Below are 19,981 nucleotides of genomic sequence, written 5' to 3' on the forward strand. Positions count from 1 at the left end.
TCTCCTGAGGTGGTCTAGAGGAGGTGGTGTAGAGGAGGTGGTGTAGAGGAGGTGGTGTAGAGGAGGTTCTCCTGAGGTGGTATAGAGGAGGTTCTCCTGAGGTGGTCTAGAGGAGGTGGTGTAGAGGAGGTTCTCCTGAGGTGGTGTAGAGGAGGTTCTCCTGAGGTGGTCTAGAGGAGGTGGTGTAGAGGAGGTGGTCTAGAGGAGGTGGTCTAGAGGAGGTGGTGTAGAGGAGGTGGTGTAGAGGAGGTGGTGTAGAGGAGGTGGTGTAGAGGAGGTGGTGTAGAGGAGGTTCTCCTGAGGTGGTGTAGAGGAGGTTCTCCTGAGTTGGTCTAGAGGAGGTGGTGTAGAGGAGGTTCTCCTGAGTTGGTCTAGAGGAGGTGGTGTAGAGGAGGTGGTGTAGAGGAGGTGGTGTAGAGGAGGTTCTCCTGAGGTGGTGTAGAGGAGGTTCTCCTGAGTTGGTCTAGAGGAGGTGGTGTAGAGGAGGTTCTCTCCTGACCGTCTTCTGGTGGGGTCATTATGCTAACTCCTGAGCCTCAGCACCACCCAGGTTCCCCCAGGCCCTCAGAGCCTCAGCACCACCCAGGTTCCCCCAGGCCCTCAGAGCCTCAGCACCACCCAGGTTCCCCCAGGCCCTCAGAGCCTCAGCACCACCCAGGTTCCCCCAGGCCCTCAGAGCCTCAGCGCTCCAGCTCACCGGCTGAGGCTCTGAGGGCCTGGGGGAACCTGGGTGGTGTTGACGCAGCACCAGTACATCCCTTCTTTAAGAGTGGGGGGAGGAGGACTTGATGTGGACCGGCTCCATGGCGGTGTGAGGACCTCCCTGACAGACGGCAGGCGACCCCTGGACAGACCTCCCTCCGCCTCCTAGCTTCACCTCTCAGGGACACCACTCCCTCTGAACGGACACCACTCCCTCTGAACGGACACCACTCCCTCTGAACGGACACCCCTCCCTCTGAACGGACACCACTCCCTCATCCCTGATCCTATCAGCCAGGGTGAGACCCCACTTCCTGCTCCCGCCTCTCGCTTCCAGTTGGAGGTCTCAGCATCGCTCCTCGTCTCTTAACTGCATCATGGCGTGTGTGTTTGTGTGTGTGTGTGTATGTGTGTGTGTGTGTTGTGTGGTATGGTGTGGTGTTGTGTTTGGGTTTGGTGTGTCTGTGTGCGCGTGCATAGATGTATTTGCTTTCCTTCCGTGGTAATTTATAACCTTCTATTAATTTAACTGTATCTAAATGACCTTGTCCCCCTGGCTAGAAATATCTTCTTAATGATTAAATATATAGCACAGCTCGTATTTGAACACCTGCATATCTACTGCCCCCTGCTGGCGACAACAGTGATCTATATATAAAATACATCTATTTTTATTTTATATAGATTTTATGTAAATATTATATGTATGTAATCATAAAAATAAATATATATATATATATATCAAATATATACATATATATAAAAAAATATATAATAATATATATATATAAAAAAAATTATATATATTTAGATAGCTTATATATATAATATTTTTCAGGCCTATATATAAAATAAAATAATACATAAAATTAGAATTACATATTTTTTTGTTCCACTGACCAGAAGGATGAAACTGGGGTGTAACAACATCTGGTGGATGCAAGCCAATCAGATCCCTGATCAGAGAGGAAGCGTTGAGGGAGGGCGGAAGTACCAGCGAGAGGGCGGAAGTACCATCTGCCTTTATGCACAGAAACCCTCCGCTGTTGGTATCTGCTCTATGATCGCTCACATCGGGTACCAACTCTGAAACCTCTCGGTTCTTTAACACATGACGGGTTCTTCGATCTGATGGAAAAACATCTCGCAGGGCCCGACGGGCCGAAGAAGGCCGGAGACCCCAGGAGACCGTCCGTTCGGGCCCCAGGGGAGGCTCTGGACAGGTGAGGGACCGCCTCAAACTATGTAGCCGCAGTATTTTGTGCATGATCGCACTGGTTTCATCCAGAGAACAGCTCATATTAATGCCTGTGGGGCTGGGTCAGCTTGGTTTCCAGAGAACATCTTAACACGGTGTAGAGAGTCTCAGATCCCAGACTGGTCTCCGGTCGGTGGGCAATCAGGAGAGAGTCTCAGACCCCAGAATGATCTCCGGTCGGAGGTTCATCGGGACCAAATCTCCTTCCGCATCACTTCACTGCTCGGCTATGAATGTGTTTCTGAACTTATTTCAAACCTCCGCTATTTAGGGCTAACTCTTAATACAACCCACTCGACTTGATAGAAAAATATAACATATTAATAGAACAACTTTATCGAAGAAATAGGACCTTTATTCAGTGTTTTTTCCTCTTAACCCCCCCTAGTTTGGTAGGGATGCACCAAACCGTTCTGATTCAATCGGCTGTTTCAGCTCGACGCTGTTTGACTGGAACAGCATTATACTATTATGCTACTATTATTATACCCTGGTAACACAACAGTATTATACTACACCCTGGTAACACAGCAGTATTATACTACACCCCTGGTAACACAACAGTATTATACTACACCCTGGTAACACAACAGTATTATACTACACCCCTGGTAACACAACAGTATTATACTACACCCTGGTAACACAACAGTATTATACATCCCCATGGTAACACAACAGTATTATACTACACCCTGGTAACACAACAGTATTATACATCCCCATGGTAACAACAATATTAAACATCACCCTGGTAACACAACACTGAGGAGTCCTGATGATGGTTAGAGTGACAGCTGTCAGTCACTGAGAAGTCCTGATGATGGTTAGATTGACAGCTGTCAGTCATGATGGTTAGATGTCGGGTTTGGTCCAGATATGTGTTCCCCATCACTGCTCATCTGGCGAATAAATGATCTTTGTTACTCTGACGCAACGTTGTGTAATAATTAGATGCAACGTTGTGTAATAATTAGATAACGACAATTCTAACAAAATCACAAATTTACGAATCTGGCAAAGGTATCACAGCAGCATTTTGGGGCAACCCGTTGAAAGTTAACATGTGTTGTCACTAATGCCCCTGGGGCAGTACGAACCACCCTGTTAACCGGTTGAAGGTTAACATGTGTTGTCACTAATGCCCCTTGGGCAGTACGAACCACCCTGTTCCTCTCTCAGCCCCGCAGGCTCCCATGTGGAGTGGTGCAAGCAGCTCATCGCCGCCACCATCTCCACGCAGATCTCTGACCCCGCCCTCAGCAAGGTAGGCTCCTCCCCACACCCTTGTGGCTCCTCCCACACCCTGGTGGCTCCTCCCCCGGGGCTGGTCCCAAAGGGGGCTGGTCCCAAAGGGGGCCGCCCCGAAAGGGGGCTGGTCCTATAGTCCCATAGGGCCGGTCCTATAGTCCCATAGGGCTGGAGGAGACGAACTCTGTTGATCTCCTCCGTCATGGAGCTGCAGAACGCTCCCGGTGTTCCTAGTGTGTACTTCATGCTTTCCCATTTTCTGTTTATGGTTGGGTGTTCAGGTTTCCAAGAGACCGAATCTGAGGGTAAGAATTCCAGTCCCTGAACATGCTTCTCGTCTGCCACCTCCTTCTGAATTTCTCGGCTGTAAGAAGGCCTTGTAGCTAACACCAGCTAGTGTAGCTCCTTTAGCTAACACTAGCTAGTGGAGGGCTTGTAGCTAACACTAGCTAGTGGAGCTGCTTGTAGCTAACACTCGCTAGTGGAGCTGCTTGTAGCTAACGCTAGCTAGTGGAGGTGCTTGTAGCTAACACTAGCTAGTGGAGCTGCTTGTAGCTAACACTCGCTAGTGGAGCTGCTTGTAGCTAACACTAGCTAGTGGAGCTGCTTGCTTACGTCTGCTAGCCCCACGCTAATTGAAGAACTTCCTCCACTTCCTTCCTTCCGCCATCTTTTTCATCATGATTTGACTTTCAATGTCTTTTAATCTCTTTCCTAATATTGATCTCTACCCCTTTCTGTCATTTCCTCTTCACATAACTCCCCGCCTCCTACGTCTTCAGGACTCTGACGGCGCCGCTCAGGACGACCCAGAGGTTATCAAATACTTTAAGAATACCTTTGTTCTTTCTCTTTCTAAAGTGATTTGCTTAACCCTGTACGCTATGTTTGCTATGCACCATTAACACACAAACAGTGCGCTCTCCTCTGAAAGCTGAACCCTGATGTCTCCTCAAGCTAACGTTAACGTCATAACGTTGGCTTGACCCTCCAGACGAGTGCTTCATGACGGAGCACTCGGCCAAAGGGATTACAGATCATTGGATTCCGAGCATTGTTTGTAATCCATGATGCATCAATATCAAAATCACATGAGAAAGTGAATTACAAGAAACTGCCCAAACTAAATATTCAGTATGGGGCCATACTGAGGTCTGGTCCAGGGGCCATTGGGGCCATACTGAGGTCTGGTCCGGGGGCCATTGGGGCCATACTGAGGTCTGGTCCAGGGGGGGTCCGGGGGCCATTGGGGCCATACTGAGGTCTGGTCCGGGGGCCATTGGGGCCATACTGAGGTCTGGTCCAGGGGGGGTCCGGGGGCCATTGGGGCCATACTGAGGTCTGGTCCAGGGGGGGTCCGGGGGCCATTGGGGCCATACTGAGGTCTGGTCCGGGGGGGGGTCCGGGGGCCATTGGGGCCATACTGAGGTCTGGTCCGGGGGCCATTGGGGCCATACTGAGGTCTGGTCCGGGGGCCATTGGGGCCATACTGAGGTCTGGTCCGGGGGGGGTCCGGGGGCCATTGGGGCCATACTGAGGTCTGGTCCGGGGGGGGTCCGGGGGCCATTGGGGCCATACTGAGGTCTGGTCCGGGGGCCATTGGGGCCATACTGAGGTCTGGTCCAGGGGCCATTGGGGCCATACTGAGGTCTGGTCCGGGGGCCATTGGGGCCATACTGAGGTCTGGTCCAGGGGCCATTGGGGCCATACTGAGGTCTGGTCCGGGGGCCATTGGGGCCATACTGAGGTCTGGTCCAGGGGGGGTCCGGGGGCCATTGGGGCCATACTGAGGTCTGGTCCGGGGGCCATTGGGGCCATACTGAGGTCTGGTCCAGGGGGGGTCCGGGGGCCATTGGGGCCATACTGAGGTCTGGTCCAGGGGGGGTCCGGGGGCCATTGGGGCCATACTGAGGTCTGGTCCGGGGGGGGTCCGGGGGCCATTGGGGCCATACTGAGGTCTGGTCCGGGGGGGGTCCGGGGGCCATTGGGGCCATACTGAGGTCTGGTCCAGGGGGGGGTCCAGGGGGGGGTCCAGGGGGGGGTCCGGGGGGGGTCCGGGGGGGCTCCGGGGGATCGGACCGTGGGCCGCTCCTCTTCTCTGACCGCTCTTTGTTTGCACAGAAGTTTCAGGTCCAGGTTCAGTTGAAGGACGTTGCCTTGGTAACCGGAGAGTCGGTCCAGCTCCGTGGTGAGGAGACCCTCCTCCCTTCTCCTCCTCCCCCCTCCTCCTCATCCTCACCCCTCCTCATCCTCACCCCTCCTCCTCCCTCCTCAACCCTCCTCATCCTCACCCCTCCTCGTCCTCACCCCTCCTCACCCCTCCTCATCCTCACCCCTCCTCACTCCTCCTCATCCTCACCCCTCCTCATCCTCACCCCTCCTCGTCCTCACCCCTCCTCACCCCTCCTCATCCTCACCCCTCCTCACCCCTCCTCATCCTCACCCCTCCTCATCCTCACCCCTCCTCATCCTCACCCCTCCTCACCCCTCCTCATCCTCACCCCTCCTCACCCCTCCTCATCCTCACCCCTCCTCACTCCTCCTCCTCCTCATCCTCACCCCTCCTCATCCTCACCCCTCCTCCTCCCTCCTCACCCCTCCTCATCCTCACCCCTCCTCACCCCTCCTCACCCCTCCTCATCCTCACCCCTCCTCCTCCCTCCTCACCCCTCCTCATCCTCACCCCTCCTCACCCCTCCTCACCCCTCCTCACCCCTCCTCAACCCTCCTCACCCCTCCTCACCCCTCCTCATCCTCACCCCTCCTCACCCCTCCTCATACTTACCCCTCCTCATCCTCACCCCTCCTCACCCCTCCTCACCCCTCCTCATCCTCACCCCTCCTCATCCTCACCCCTCCTCACTCCTCCTCATCCTCACCCCTCCTCATCCTCACCCCTCCTCCTCCCTCCTCACCCCTCCTCATCCTCACCCCTCCTCACCCCTCCTCATACTCACCCCTCCTCGTCCTCACCCCTCCTCATCCTCACCCCTCCTCACCCCTCCTCATCCTCACCCCTCCTCATCCTCACCCCTCCTCACCCCTCCTCATCCTCACCCCTCCTCATCCTCACCCCTCCTCACTCCTCCTCATCCTCACCCCTCCTCACTCCTCCTCATCCTCACCCCTCCTCACCCCTCCTCATCCTCACCCCTCCTCACCCCTCCTCATCCTCACCCCTCCTCATCCTCACCCCTCCTCATCCTCACCCCTCCTCACTCCTCCTCATCCTCACCCCTCCTCATCCTCACCCCTCCTCATCCTCACCCCTCCTCACCCCTCCTCATCCTCACCCCTCCTCACCCCTCCTCATCCTCACCCCTCCTCATCCTCACCCCTCCTCACTCCTCCTCATCCTCACCCCTCCTCATCCTCACCCCTCCTCACCCCTCCTCCTCCTCACCCCTCCTCATCCTCACCCCTCCTCACCCCTCCTCCTCCTCACCCCTCCTCATCCTCACCCCTCCTCACTCCTCCTTAACAACAAAGAGAGGAGAGCTTGATTTAAAACCCAATATAATATAATATATATAAAAATCAATAAGTGTGTGTGTGTGTGTGTGTGTGTGTGTGTGTGTGTTCACAGCTCAAGATGTCATGTATATCTGTCCATTCAGCGGTTTGGTGACCGGGATGTTGACCTTGACAGACTACAAGCTGTACTTCAACAGCTTGGAAAGGGTACACGTCATTAGCATACACATCATTACCCTACAAGTCATTATCTTACACAGCTTTAAAATATACATAATTAGCATGGAAATCATTGGCATACACGTCATTATCATACTTCATTACCATACAACTCATTATACATGTCATTATCATACACCTCATTATAATAATGGTCATTATCATACAACTCATTATCATACACGTCATTACCACACATTCCATTATCACACAGGTCATTATCACACAGGTCATTATCTTACAGGTCATTATCACACAGGTCATTATCACACAGGTCATTATCACACAGGTCATTATCACACAGGTCATTATCTTACAGGTCATTATCACACAGGTCATTATCACACAGGTCATTATCTTACAGGTCATTATCTTAAATACTGCTGACCGGTACATTATTCACTCAGAGAACAATGCTTCTGTGGGCAGAAACACTTTGATCCCTCTTTGTAACGTGGATATCTCCATGGTCATCCCTCCATCAAAGCTGGAACTGAAGTGCATGTTTGGGTCTGCTGATGTCTCTCTGCCTGCACTCAGGAGCCCCCGTTCTTCCTGGATGTGAACCTGGGGGCCATCAGCAGACTGGAGACCATCAACGTGCAGAGCCACGGAGAGGACTCCAGGGGCCTGGAGCTCGTCTGTAAGGTACGACCCAGTACAGGACTGGGGCGGTAAGGTATGAACCAGTACAGGACTGGGGCGGTAAGGTATGAACCAGTACAGGACTGGGGCGGTAAGGTATGAACCAGTACAGGACTGGGGCGGTAAGGTATGAACCAGTACAGGACGGGGGCGGTAAGGTATGAACCAGTACAGGACGGGGTCGGTAAGGTATGAACCAGTCCAGGACGGGGGCGGTAAGGTATGAACCAGTCCAGGACGGGAACTGGTCTGTAAGGTACAGGACTGAACTGGTATGTAATGGCGCATTTCCACCGGTGTGTGCAGGTCGGTTCGGTATGCAAAGGTGCGGCACGGGTCGCGTTAAAACTGCCAAAAGTGGGCGGGATCCGGATCGAGCCGTATTGAGCCGTACTTATCTCACAGTACTCCTCCGTTGGGTTACTGAGACCTCGGAAAGGGTGCCAACAAGTTCCAGCTACACACGCCATCCGTTGATTGGTCGACAGAATCAGCACTTCTGTGCGACGGGGATAATAACGAACAACCACAGTACCCACGAGGTATTTCTGGCCAACGGCGAAAGCTTCGTTTATTGAAGAAAATGTTGCGCAAAAGTTTGATGTCCTTCTTTGATGTCCTACATTGCTGCTCTTTGTTCATCGCGTTCTTCTTTTTCCTTGGATTTATTAGCAGGCTACTCTGTGTTGGGCTGCTATGAGGTCACAATGCTTATGTAGATGCCGCGGCTATCGCCATCCGTCCTAAACCCCGCCCTACCATAAGGCTACTGTCCGCGGTCGCCATCCGGCCTAAACCCCGCCCTACCATAAGGCTACTGTCCGCGGTCGCCATCCGGCCTAAACCCCGCCCTACCATAAGGCTACTGTCCGCGGTCGCCATCCGGCCTAAACCCCGCCCTACCATAAGGCTACTGTCCGCGGTCGCCATCCGGCCTAAACCCCGCCCTACCATAAGGCTACTGTCCTAAACCCCGCCCTACCATAAGGCTACTGTCCACGGTGGAAACGTGAGCCGTAACTCAGCTGGACAAACCGCACCTTCACCACTGAGCTTAGGCGTGCTGGGCCGAAGCACATCCGGTGGTGGAAATGCGCCATTAGGTACAGGACTGAACTGGTCTGTAAGGTACAGGACTGAACTGGTCTGGAAGGTACAGGACTGAACTGGTCTGTAAGGTACAGGACTGAACTGGTCTGGAAGGTACTGTGACACAGGACTGAACTGGTCTGTAAGGTACAGGACTGAACTGGTCTGGAAGGTACTGTGACACAGGAGTCAGGACTGAACTGGTCTGTAAGGTACAGGACTGAACTGGTCTGGAAGGTACAGGACTGAACTGGTCTGTAAGGTACAGGACTGAACTGGTCTGGAAGGTACTGTGACAGGACTGAACTGGTCTGTAAGGTACAGGACTGAACTGGTCTGGAAGGTACTGTGACACAGGACTGAACTGGTCTGTAAGGTACAGGACTGAACTGGTCTGGAAGGTACTGTGACACAGGACTGAACTGGTCTGTAAGGTACAGGACTGAACTGGTCTGGAAGGTACTGTGACACAGAACTGAACTGGTCTGTAAGGTACAGGACTGAACTGGTCTGGAAGGTACTGTGACACAGGACTGAACTGGTCTGTAAGGAACTGGGACCCAGGTCTGAACTGGTCTGTAAGGTATGGAGACACACCCTTCATGTCCTCACAAGAGGTGACACCTGTCCCACCAGAAGAGGCTCCTTAAGGCACGGTCTGATGGATTAAGGCATTACAATTAAGGTGTTAGAATTAAGGTTAGAACTAAGGTGATAGGACTAAGGTGTTGTGATATGATGATCTGTCTTCATTCCGTCTCAGGACATGAGGAGTCTCAGGTTTGCCTACAAGAAGGAGGCGGACCAACCTGAGCTGGTGGACCTGCTGGCCCGGTACGCCTTTCCCCTCTGCAAGGGCCTGGTGAGTCCCAGCAAACTACCGGTCCACTGGTGAACTGTCGGTCCACTGGTGAACTACCGGTCCACTGGTGAACTACCGGTCCACTGGTGAACTACCGGTCCACTGGTGAACTGCCGGTCCACTGGTGAACTACCGGTCCACTGGTGAACTGTCGGTCCACTGGTGAACTGTCGGTCCACTGGTGAACTGCCGGTCCACTGGTGAACTGCCGGTCCACTGGTGAACTGCCGGTCCACTGGTGAACTACCGGTCCACTGGTGAACTACCGGTCCACTGGTGAACTACCAGTCCACTGGTGAACTACCGGTCCACTGGTGAACTACCGGTCCACTGGTGAACTACCGGTCCACTGGTGAACTACCGGTCCACTGGTGAACTACCGGTCCACTGGTGAACTACCGGTCCACTGGTGAACTACCGGTCCACTGGTGAACTACCGGTCCACTGGTGAACTACCAGTCCACTGGTGAACTACCGGTCCACTGGTGAACTACCGGTCCACTGGTGAACTACCGGTCCACTGGTGAACTACCGGTCCACTGGTGAACTACCGGTCCACTGGTGAACTACCGGTCCACTGGTGAACTACCGGTCCACTGGTGAACTACCGGTCCACTGGTGAACTACCGGTCCACTGGTGAACTACCGGTCCACTGGTGAACTACCGGTCCACTGGTGAACTACCGGTCCACTGGTGAACTGCCGGTCCACTGGTGAACTGCCGGTCCACTGGTGAACTGCCAGTCCACTGGTGAACTGCCAGTCCACTGGTGAGTCCTGGTGAACTACCAGTCCACTGGTGAACTACCAATCCACTGGTGAACTACCAGTCCACTGGTGAGTCATAGTGAACTACCAGTCCAATGGTGAGTCATAGTGAACTACCAGTCCACTGGTGAGTCATAGTGAACTACCAGTCCAATGGTGAGTCATAGTGAACTACCAGTACGCCTTCCCCCACTGCAGGGGCCTTTGATTTGATAGTAAACATAGATCTGAGGATAATGCTCACAGTGTTGGTTCATAGATCTGGAGGATAATGGTCACAGTGTTGGTTCATAGATCTGGAGGATAATGCTGACAGTGTTGGTTCATAGATCTGGAGGATAATGCTCACAGTGTTGGTTCATAGATCTGGAGGATAATGCTCACAGTGTTGGTTCATAGATCTGGAGGATAATGGTCACAGTGTTGGTTCATAGATCTGGAGGGTAATGCTCACAGTGTTGGTTCATAGATCTGGAGGATAATGGTCACAGTGTTGGTTCATAGATCTGGAGGATAATGCTCAGTGTTGGTTCATAGATCTGGAGGATAATGCTCACAGTGTTGGTTCATAGATCTGGAGGATAATGGTCACAGTGTTGGTTCATAGATCTGGAGGATAATGCTCACAGTGTTGGTTCATAGATCTGGAGGATAATGGTCACAGTGTTGGTTCATAGATCTGGAGGATAATGGTCAGTGTTGGTTCATAGATCTGGAGGATAATGCTCACAGTGTTGGTTCATAGATCTGGAGGATAATGGTCACAGTGTTGGTTCATAGATCTGGAGGATAATGGTCACAGTGTTGGTTCATAGATCTGGAGGATAATGCTCACAGTGTTGGTTCATAGATCTGGAGGATAATGCTCACAGTGTTGGTTCATAGATCTGGAGGATAATGGTCACAGTGTTGGTTCATAGATCTGGAGGATAATGCTAACAGTGTTGGTTCATAGATCTGGAGGATAATGCTCACAGTGTTGGTTCATAGATCTGGAGGATAATGCTCACAGTGTTGGTTCCTGTGCAGGCTCTGTTTGCGTTCCAGTACCAGGAGGACTTTCCTGTCAACGGATGGACGGTCTACGACCCTGTGATGGAATACAAGAGACAGGTGAGTTCCATCCCGGCCTGTTAGAAGTTAACACTCAACATTCTTAATAAATCAGCGCTGAATCAACAGTTTTAATTCAGTGTTATAATATCATTTTCTAGTATCTCGTGGTGTATGTGGTGATGGTGCTGTGTGTAGTGGTGATGGTGCTGTGTGTAGTGGTGATGGTGCTGTGTGTAGTGGTGATGGTGCTGTGTGTAGTGGTGATGGTGGTGATGGTGCTGTGTGTAGTGGTGATGGTGCTGTGTGTAGTGGTGATGGTGCTGTGTGTAGTGGTGATGGTGCTGTGTGTAGGGGTGATGGTGCTGTGTGTAGGGGTGATGGTGCTGTGTGTAGTGGTGATGGTGCTGTGTGTAGTGGTGATGGTGCTGTGTGTAGTGGTGATGGTGCTGTGTGTAGTGGTGATGGGGTTGTGTCTAGTGGTGATGGTGCTGTGTGTAGTGGTGATGGTGCTGTGTGTAGTGGTGATGGTGCTGTGTGTAGTGGTGATGGTGCTGTGTGTAGTGGTGATGGTGCTGATGGTGCTGTGTGTAGTGGTGATGGGGTTGTGTCTAGTGGTGATGGTGCTGTGTGTAGTGGTGATGGTGCTGTGTGTAGTGGTGATGGTGTTGTGTGTAGCGCTGACGGTGCTGTGTGTAGTGCTGACGGTGCTGTGTCTAGTGGTGATGGTGTAGTGGTGATGGTGCTGTGTGTGTCCTCAGGGCCTGCCTAACGAGAGCTGGGCACTCAGCCGGGTGAACAGCAGCTACCAGCTGTGTGACACCTACCCCTCCCTCCTGGTCGTCCCCACCTGCATCCCCGAGGACGACCTGCGCCGGGTCGCCGCCTTCAGGGCCAAGCACCGCATCCCGGTGGGTGGAGCTCTCCTCAGAGCTCTAACTGAAGCTCTCCTGAGCTCTGACTGAAGCTCTCCTCTCCAGAGCTCTAACTGAAGCCCTCCTCTCCAGAGCTCTAACTGATGCCCTCCTCTCCAGAGCTCTAACTGAAGCTCTCCTCTCCAGAGCTCTGACTGAAGCTCTCCTCTCCAGAGCTCTGACTGAAGCGCTCCTCTCCAGAGCTCTAACTGAAGCTCTCCAGAGCTCTAACTGAAGCTCTCCAGAGCTCTAACTGAAGCCCTCCTCTCCAGAGCTCTAACTGAAGCTCTCCAGAGCTCTAACTGAAGCCCTCCTCTCCAGAGCTCTAATTGAAGCTCTCCTCTCCAGAGCTCTAACTGAAGCCCTCCTCTCCAGAGCTCTAACTGAAGCTCTCCAGAGCTCTAACTGAAGCCCTCCTCTCCAGAGCTCTAATTGAAGCTCTCCTCTCCAGAGCTCTAACTGATGCCCTCCTCTCCAGTGCTCTAATTGAAGCTCTCCTCTCCAGAGCTCTAACTGAAGCTCTCCTCTCCAGAGCTCTAACTGAAGCTCTCCTCTCCAGAGCTCTAACTGAAGCTCTCCTCTCCAGAGCTCTAACTGAAGCTCTCCAGAGCTCTGACTGAAGCTCTCCTCTCCAGAGCTCTAACTGAAGCTCTCCTCTCCAGAGCTCTAACTGAAGCTCTCAAGAGCTCTGACTGAAGCTCTCCTCTCCAGAGCTCTAACTGAAGCTCTCCTCTCCAGAGCTCTAACTGAAGCTCTCCAGAGCTCTAACTGAAGCTCTCCTCTCCAGAGCTCTAACCGAAGCTCTCCTCTTCAGAGCTCTAACTGAAGCTCTCCTCTCCAGAGCTCTAACCAAAGCTCTCCTCTTCAGAGCTCTAACTGAAGCTCTCCTCTCCAGAGCTCTAACTGAAGCTCTCCTCTCCAGAGCTCTAACCAAAGCTCTCCTCTTCAGAGCTCTAACTGAAGCTCTCCTCTCCAGAGCTCTAACCAAAGCTCTCCTCTTCAGAGCTCTAACCAAAGCTCTCCTCTTCAGAGCTCTAACTGAAGCTCTCCTCTCCAGAGCTCTAACTGAAGCTCTCCTCTCCAGAGCTCTAACTGAAGCTCTCCTCTTCAGAGCTCTAACTGAAGCTCTCCTCAGAGCTCTAACTGAAGCTCTCCTCAGAGCTCTAACTGAAGCTCTCCTCTCCAAAGCTCTAACTGAAGCCTCGCCCTCAGGTGCTGTCGTGGATCCACCCTGAGTCCCAGGCCACCATCGTGCGCTGTGGCCAGCCGCTGGTCGGCCCGCATGACCGGCGCTGCAAAGAAGACGAGCGCCTCCTGCAGACGGTCATGGACGCCAACGCCCAGTCCCACAAGCTCCTCATCTTCGACGCGCGGCAGAGCAGCGTGGCCGACACCAACAAGGTACCAAGGTCAAAGGTCATGAGGACAACACATTCATCCGGCTAGAGTTTTCTGGACCTAGTTTTTGCTCCTCTATAATTGTGCATGCCGTGTTTTGGGAGAGTGAGACTGGTCTTGAGGGGGTATCAGGGTCATGGCAGCCAACCTCCTGGATTCAGACCACTGAATCTAGTTCATCCAGGTCTGATGGCTAGATACCAATACATTCTAACTAACGACCAGGGACCCCACTAACCCCAGGGAGGACCAACCTGTCTGCTGGGGATCTCCCCTGTCTCAGACTCCTGCAGTCTGCAGCCTGCTAGCTCTGAGGCCCGTCGGTCCATCCCTTGATCTGTGTGTCTCTGGATCCCTCGGGACCAAATGTTCTGAGCAGGCCAAAGATGGCGGCTACGAGAGCGAGAGCTTCTACCCGAACGTTGAGCTGAGCTTCCTGGAGATCCCCAACATCCACGTGATGAGGGAGTCTCTGAGGAAACTGAAAGAGGTGGTGTACCCCACCATCGACGAGGCGTCCTGGCACTCCTCCGTCCACCAGACGCACTGGCTGGAGTACATCCGGGTAGGAACCCCTTAACCCTTATAGGAACCCCTTAACCAACCCTACATTACCCTTCATCCGGTTAGGAACCCCTTATAGGAACCCCTTAACAAACTCTTTATTACCCTACATAAGGGTAGGAACCCCTTAACCCTCTATCACCCTACATCCGGGTAGGAACCCCTTAACCCTTATAGGAACCCCTTAACCAACCCTTCATTACCCTTCATCCGGTTAGGAACCCCTTAACCCTTATAGGAACCCCTTAACAAACTCTTTATTACCCTACATCAGGGTATAGGAACCCCTTAACCAACCCTTCAATACCCTTCATCCGGTTAGGAACCCCTTAACCCTTATAGGGGACCCCTTAACGAACTCTTTATTACCCTACATAAGGGTAGGAACCCCTTAACTCTTTATCATTCTACATCCGGGTAGGAACCCCTTAACCCTTATAGGACCCCCTTAACGAACCCTTCATTACCCTTCATCCGGTTAGGAACCCCTTAACCCTTATAGGAACCCCTTAACAAACTCTTTATTACCCTACATCAGGGTAGGAACCCCTTAACCCTTATAGGGGACCCCTTAACGAACTCTTTATTACCCTACATCAGGGTATAGGAACCCCTTAACCAACCCTTCATTACCCTTCATCCGGTTAGGAACCCCTAAACCCTTATAGTGAACCCCTTAACCCTTTATCAGCCTACATCCGGGTAGGAACCCCTTAGCCCTGTTACATGAACCCTTTATCACCCTACCTCCCACTGAGTGTGGTTGGTGCTTAAAGGCGTCCCCCTGTCCCCTCCCTCCGGCGCCCCCTAGCTGCTGCTCACGGGAGCGGTGCGGATCGCAGACAGGCTGGAGTCGGGGAAGACGTCTGTGGTGGTGCACTGCAGCGACGGCTGGGACCGCACGCCCCAGCTCACGGCGCTGGCCATGCTCATGTTGGACAGCTACTACCGCACGCTGCAGGGGTTCCAGGTGACACACACTGACGTTGTTCACACGAACCGCCGCCCGCCGGACACCACTTCATCTTCCTAACACGGCTTTGGGTCGCGGTGTTTACAGGTTCTGGTGGAGAAGGAGTGGATCAGCTTCGGACACCAGTTCACCGCGGTGAGGGATAAGGGATGGAGGAGATAAGGGAAGGACAGAGGAGACAAGGACAGAGGAGACAAGGACAGAGGAGACAAGGACAGAGGAGACAAGGACAGAGGAGATAAGGACAGAGGAGACAAGGACAGAAGAGATCAGGACAGAGGAGATAAGGGAAAGAGGAGATAAGGACAGAGGAGATAAGGGACAGAGGAGATAAGGGACAGAGTAGATAAGGGACAGAGGAGATGGGGACAGAGGAGATGAAGGACCGAGGAGATAATGACCGAGGAGAAAATGACCGGAGATGAGGACAGAGGAGATGAGGACAGAGGTGATGAGGACAGAGGAGATGAGGACAGAGGAGATGAGGACAGAGGAGATGAGGACAGAGGAGATGAGGACAGAGGAGATCAGGGCAGAGGAGATAAGGGATGGACAGAGGAGATGAGGACAGAGAAGATGAGGACAGAGAAGATGAGGACAGAGAAGATGAGGACAGAGGAGATGAGGACAGAGGAGAAGAGGGCAGAGGAGACGAGGGCAGAGGAGACGAGGGCAGAGGAGACGAGGGCAGAGGAGATGAGGGCAGAGGAGACGAGGGCAGAGGAGACGAGGGTCCTTGCTGTGTAGTGACCTTGCTCTGTGCTCCTCAGCGGGTTGGTCACGGAGACGAGGACCACGCCAGCTCAGAGCGCTCTCCACTCTTCGTCCAGTTCATCGACTGCGTCTGGCAGATGACCCGACAGGTAGGACCCCAACGGAGGGGCCCCCAGTGGTCCCTGGTTCTGATGGAGGGGCCCCCAGTGGGACCTGGTTCTGACGGAGGGGCCCCCAGTGGGCCCTGGTTCTGATGGAGGGGCCCCCAGTGGGACCTGGTTCTGATGGAGGGGCCCCCAGTGGGCCCTGGTTCTGATGGAGGGGCCCCCAGTGGGCCCTGGTTCTGATGGAGGGGCCCCCAGTGGGCCCTGGTTCTGATGGAGGGGCCCCCAGTGGGCCCTGGTTCTGATGGAGGGGCCCCCAGTGGGCCCTGGTTCTGATGGAGGGGCCCCCAGTGGGCCCTGGTTCTGATGGAGGGGCCCCCAGTGGGACCTGGTTCTGACGGAGGGGCCCCCAGTGGGCCCTGGTTCTGACGGAGGGGCCCCCAGTGGGACCTGGTTCTGATGGAGGGGCCCCCAGTGGGACCTGGTTCTGATGGAGGGGCCCCCAGTGGGCCCTGGTTCTGACGGAGGGGCCCCCAGTGGGCCCTGGTTCTGACGGAGGGGCCCCCAGTGGGACCTGGTTCTGACGGAGGGGCCCCCAGTGGGACCTGGTTCTGACGGAGGGGCCCCCAGTGGGCCCTGGTTCTGATGGAGGGGCCCCCAGTGGGACCTGGTTCTGATGGAGGGGCCCCCAGTGGGACCTGGTTCTGATGGAGGGGCCCCCAGTGGGACCTGGTTCTGATGGAGGGGCCCCCAGTGGGACCTGGTTCTGATGGAGGGGCCCCAGGTGGGACCTGGTTTTGATGGAGGGGCCCCAGGTGGGACCTGATTTCGGATGGTCTTCTGTGTGTCCTAAGTCCTTTGGAGGAGAGACAGTCTTGTGTGTGTGTCCTATGTCCTTTGGAGGAGAGACAGTCTTGTGTGTGTCCTATGTCCTTTGGAGGACAGTCTTGTGTGTCTGGAGGAGAGACAGTCTTCTTTGTGCCCCAGTTCCCTGCAGCCTTTGAGTTCAACGAGCTGTTCCTGGTGAGCGTGCTGGACCACCTGTACAGCTGTCTGTTTGGGACCTTCCTCTGCAGCAGTGAGCGTGAGAAGGGGGCCCAGGTACGTGCTCCTCTGTGACCGTCTGCTACCCTAACCCTCTGGGACTGGGGACGCATGCAGTGCTTTGTAAATGCAGTAGTTAAATGCAGTGACACAGAACATTAACTAGTGTTGAGCTTGACTCTGCTAACTCCCACTGAAGCATTAGTCCACTCACAGGACGAATCATTCAACAGTCAGGTGGACACATTCTGCTCATTTGAATGTTAATTTGAATGAGCAGTTTATATATATTTAATGTTTTATTATCATTGTCAATGCCCCTATTTTATACAAAGCTAACAGTGCTAATAGTGCTCATTTATTTAATCAAAATAAACCAAACGCTGACATTCATCTCTTCGATCGTTTCAGGAGCTGCAGAGTAAAACCAAGTCTCTCTGGTCGTACATCAACAGGTGAGGGTGGAGGGCCGGGCTACATGATGCCAACACAGGCCAGGGCTACATGATGCTAACACAGGCCAGGGCTACATGATGCCAACATAGGCCAGGGCTACATGATGCCAACACAGGCCAGGGCTACATGATGCTAACACAGGCCAGGGCTACATGATGCCAACACAGGCCAGGGCTACATGATGCTAACACAGGCCAGGGCTACATGATGCTAACACAGGCCAGGGCTACATGATGCCAACACAGGCCAGGGCTACATGATGCTAACACAGGCCAGGGCTACATGATGCCAACACAGGCCAGGGCTACATGATGCTAACACAGGCCAGGGCTACATGATGCCAACACAGGCCAGGGCTACATGATGCTAACACAGGCCAGGGCTACATGATGCTAACACAGGCCAGGGCTACATGATGCTAACACAGGCCAGGGCTACATGATGCTAACACAGGCCAGGGTTACATGATGCTAACACAGGTCAGGGTTAGATGAGGGACACACAGAAACCTACTAACTATTGTGTCTGCCCAGCCAACCAGAAGAGTTCACCAACCCGTTCTTCGTGGACCAGGAGCACCATGTCCTCTACCCCCTGGCCTCCTCCAGACACCTGGAGCTCTGGACCGGCTACTACGCCCGCTGGAACCCCCGCATGAGGCCCCAGGTACCCATTAGCTGACCTCCCCAGGGGTCAGAGGTTAGGGCTCAACCTCAGCCTAACCCTCCCCAGGGGTCAGAGGTTAGGGTTCACCCTCACCCCTGGTGAGAGTTAGGGTTCACCCTCCACACAGAGGGTCACCTTCATTCACGCTTTACTAACAGATGACGTGCCTCTCTCTCTCTCTCTCTCTCTCTCTCTCTCTCTCTCTCTCTCTCTCTCTCTCTCTCTCTCTCTCTCTCTCTCTCTCTCTCTCTCTCTCTCTCTCCCTCCTAACCTTCTCTCTCCCTCCTAACCTTCTCTCTCCCTCTCTCTCTCTCTCCCCCTCCCTCCTAACCTTCTCCTCCTAACCTTCTCTCTCTCTCTCCCTCCCTCCCTCCTAACCTTCTCCTCCTAACCTTCTCTCTCTCCCTCCCTCCCTCCCTCTCCCTCTCCCTCCCTCCCTCTCCCTCTCTCTCCCCCTCCCCCCCAGATGCCCGTGCAGCAGAGCCTGAAGGAGCTGCTGGGGCTGAAGCTGGAGCTGCAGAGGAAGGTGGAGGCTTTGCAGAAGGAGGCGTCTCTGTGTGACCGGGCGTCCCCCCCGCCCCACCAGGGCGCCGCCCCTCTGCGGACTGCCCCCACCTGCACTTAGTCCCGTCTGACGCCAACCGCTGCACTGGGGGGACATGGGCTTCATTTTATTATTATGGGAAAGCGTTTCCCCCTGACTCCAGTTTGTACCGGTTTGCACCAGTTGTTGGTGTGTATTCCTGTAGGTCATGTGTTTGATCCACTCCCACTGTAATAAAGGTTTCTAACGTGTAACCTACATGGCAGCTAGGATCCATGTTCCATTCATACATTCATCTGTTCCCTGAATAAGGGTTGGTCAGGCTCCTCCTGACCCCTGACCCCGCCTCCTTCAGCGTCCGCAGCTCAGTTCACTGATCCCCCTTGGGGACCGTCCTCTTGATTCACCTTATTGTTATCTCACGTCTTAATGTCTGTCAGTATTAGTGTTGTTTACTCTGTGGATTCTGAAATGTTGCCATTTATTAAATAAATGATTCACTGATTCACCAACATGGAGCCTGACCACTGCAGCTCTGGGGTGCTCCCAGCATGCTCTGGGGTGTTCCCAGCATCCTCTGGGGTGTGTTCCCAGCATGCTCTTGGGCATACTGGTTGTTTACGTTAATAGGCTGTGCTTTTGATGTCTAATTGTACTTCTTAAAGAGAACCAGTGCTTTGTATAATTTGGTGTTACAATACAGCTGTAGTTCTGCTGGTGTAGTGGTTGTACTGGCCAAGTAGAGAACTCAATGCAATAACACATGCTACACGTAGGTCCAATAATTGGACAACAGACTTTATTGGGTACAATAGTATGTGACTCCTGTAAGGGTTCAGGCTACATTCAATCTTTATTGGGTACAATAGTATGTGACTCCTGTAAGGGTTCAGGCTACATCCCATCTTTAAGGGGTTCAATAGTATGTGACTCCTGTAAGGGTTCAGGCTACATCCCATCTTTAAGGGGTTCAGGCTACATCCCATCTTTCTGGTTAACAATGTGAGTTGATGTAGACAGCAGTCAACATTTGACCCCCCATGTTTGGGCTCACATTTACTTTGATTATATGCATTAGTTAGTTTAGGTTAGTAGTTTTTATCTATTATTATTATAACGTGTTCATCTTGTTTAAAGGTCCAATGTGTAAAATGTACTGGTGAGGTTGAAGCCTGTACTGGCCTGGGCCCTGTGGTGGCCTGGGCCCTGTGGTGGCCCTGTGGTGGCCTGGCCCTGGGCTGGCCTGGCCCTGTGGTGGCCCTGTGGTGGCCTGGGCCCTGTGG

At 53.3% G+C, this 19,981-nt stretch overlaps 1 protein-coding gene across 3 annotated transcripts; it reads left to right on the forward strand.

Moving 5' to 3' along the window:
- Nucleotides 1-860: 860 nt before the first annotated feature.
- mtmr1a (myotubularin related protein 1a) lies at nt 861-19,475 on the forward strand. 3 transcript variants are annotated; one of them, XM_056575573.1, is made up of 20 exons: nt 861-1,001; nt 1,606-1,925; nt 3,143-3,227; nt 3,493-3,516; nt 3,994-4,026; nt 5,333-5,399; nt 6,798-6,892; nt 7,445-7,552; nt 9,402-9,500; nt 11,298-11,381; nt 12,083-12,232; nt 13,448-13,636; nt 14,013-14,198; nt 15,009-15,167; nt 15,258-15,305; nt 15,941-16,033; nt 16,976-17,089; nt 17,444-17,487; nt 18,022-18,154; nt 18,621-19,475. In XM_056575573.1, exons 2-20 carry the CDS (start codon nt 1,834-1,836, stop codon nt 18,777-18,779), a joined length of 1,962 nt encoding a protein of 653 aa, XP_056431548.1. In that variant the 5' UTR covers nt 861-1,001; nt 1,606-1,833; the 3' UTR covers nt 18,780-19,475. The 3 variants fall into 3 exon arrangements, with proteins under 3 accessions (XP_056431548.1, XP_056431550.1, XP_056431549.1); XM_056575574.1 differs by lacking the exon at nt 3,994-4,026 and having other exon boundaries at nt 863-1,001; nt 18,621-19,474; XM_056575575.1 differs by lacking the exons at nt 3,493-3,516; nt 3,994-4,026 and having other exon boundaries at nt 862-1,001; nt 18,621-19,474.
- Nucleotides 19,476-19,981: the final 506 nt, after the last annotated feature.

The sequence above is a fragment of the Gadus chalcogrammus genome, chromosome 17 (genome assembly GCF_026213295.1).
Source record: "Gadus chalcogrammus isolate NIFS_2021 chromosome 17, NIFS_Gcha_1.0, whole genome shotgun sequence".
Taxonomy (NCBI): domain Eukaryota; kingdom Metazoa; phylum Chordata; class Actinopteri; order Gadiformes; family Gadidae; genus Gadus; species Gadus chalcogrammus.

Bases quoted from the DNA above. Each gene is read 5' to 3' on its own strand.
- mtmr1a (XM_056575573.1), top strand. From the start codon at position 1,834: ATGGAAAAACATCTCGCAGGGCCCGACGGGCCGAAGAAGGCCGGAGAC. The intron at 3,228-3,492 runs GTAGGCTCCTCC...TTGGGTGTTCAG, and splicing joins CTGACCCCGCCCTCAGCAAG to GTTTCCAAGAGACCGAATCT. The intron at 14,199-15,008 runs GTAGGAACCCCT...GGCGCCCCCTAG, and splicing joins ACTGGCTGGAGTACATCCGG to CTGCTGCTCACGGGAGCGGT.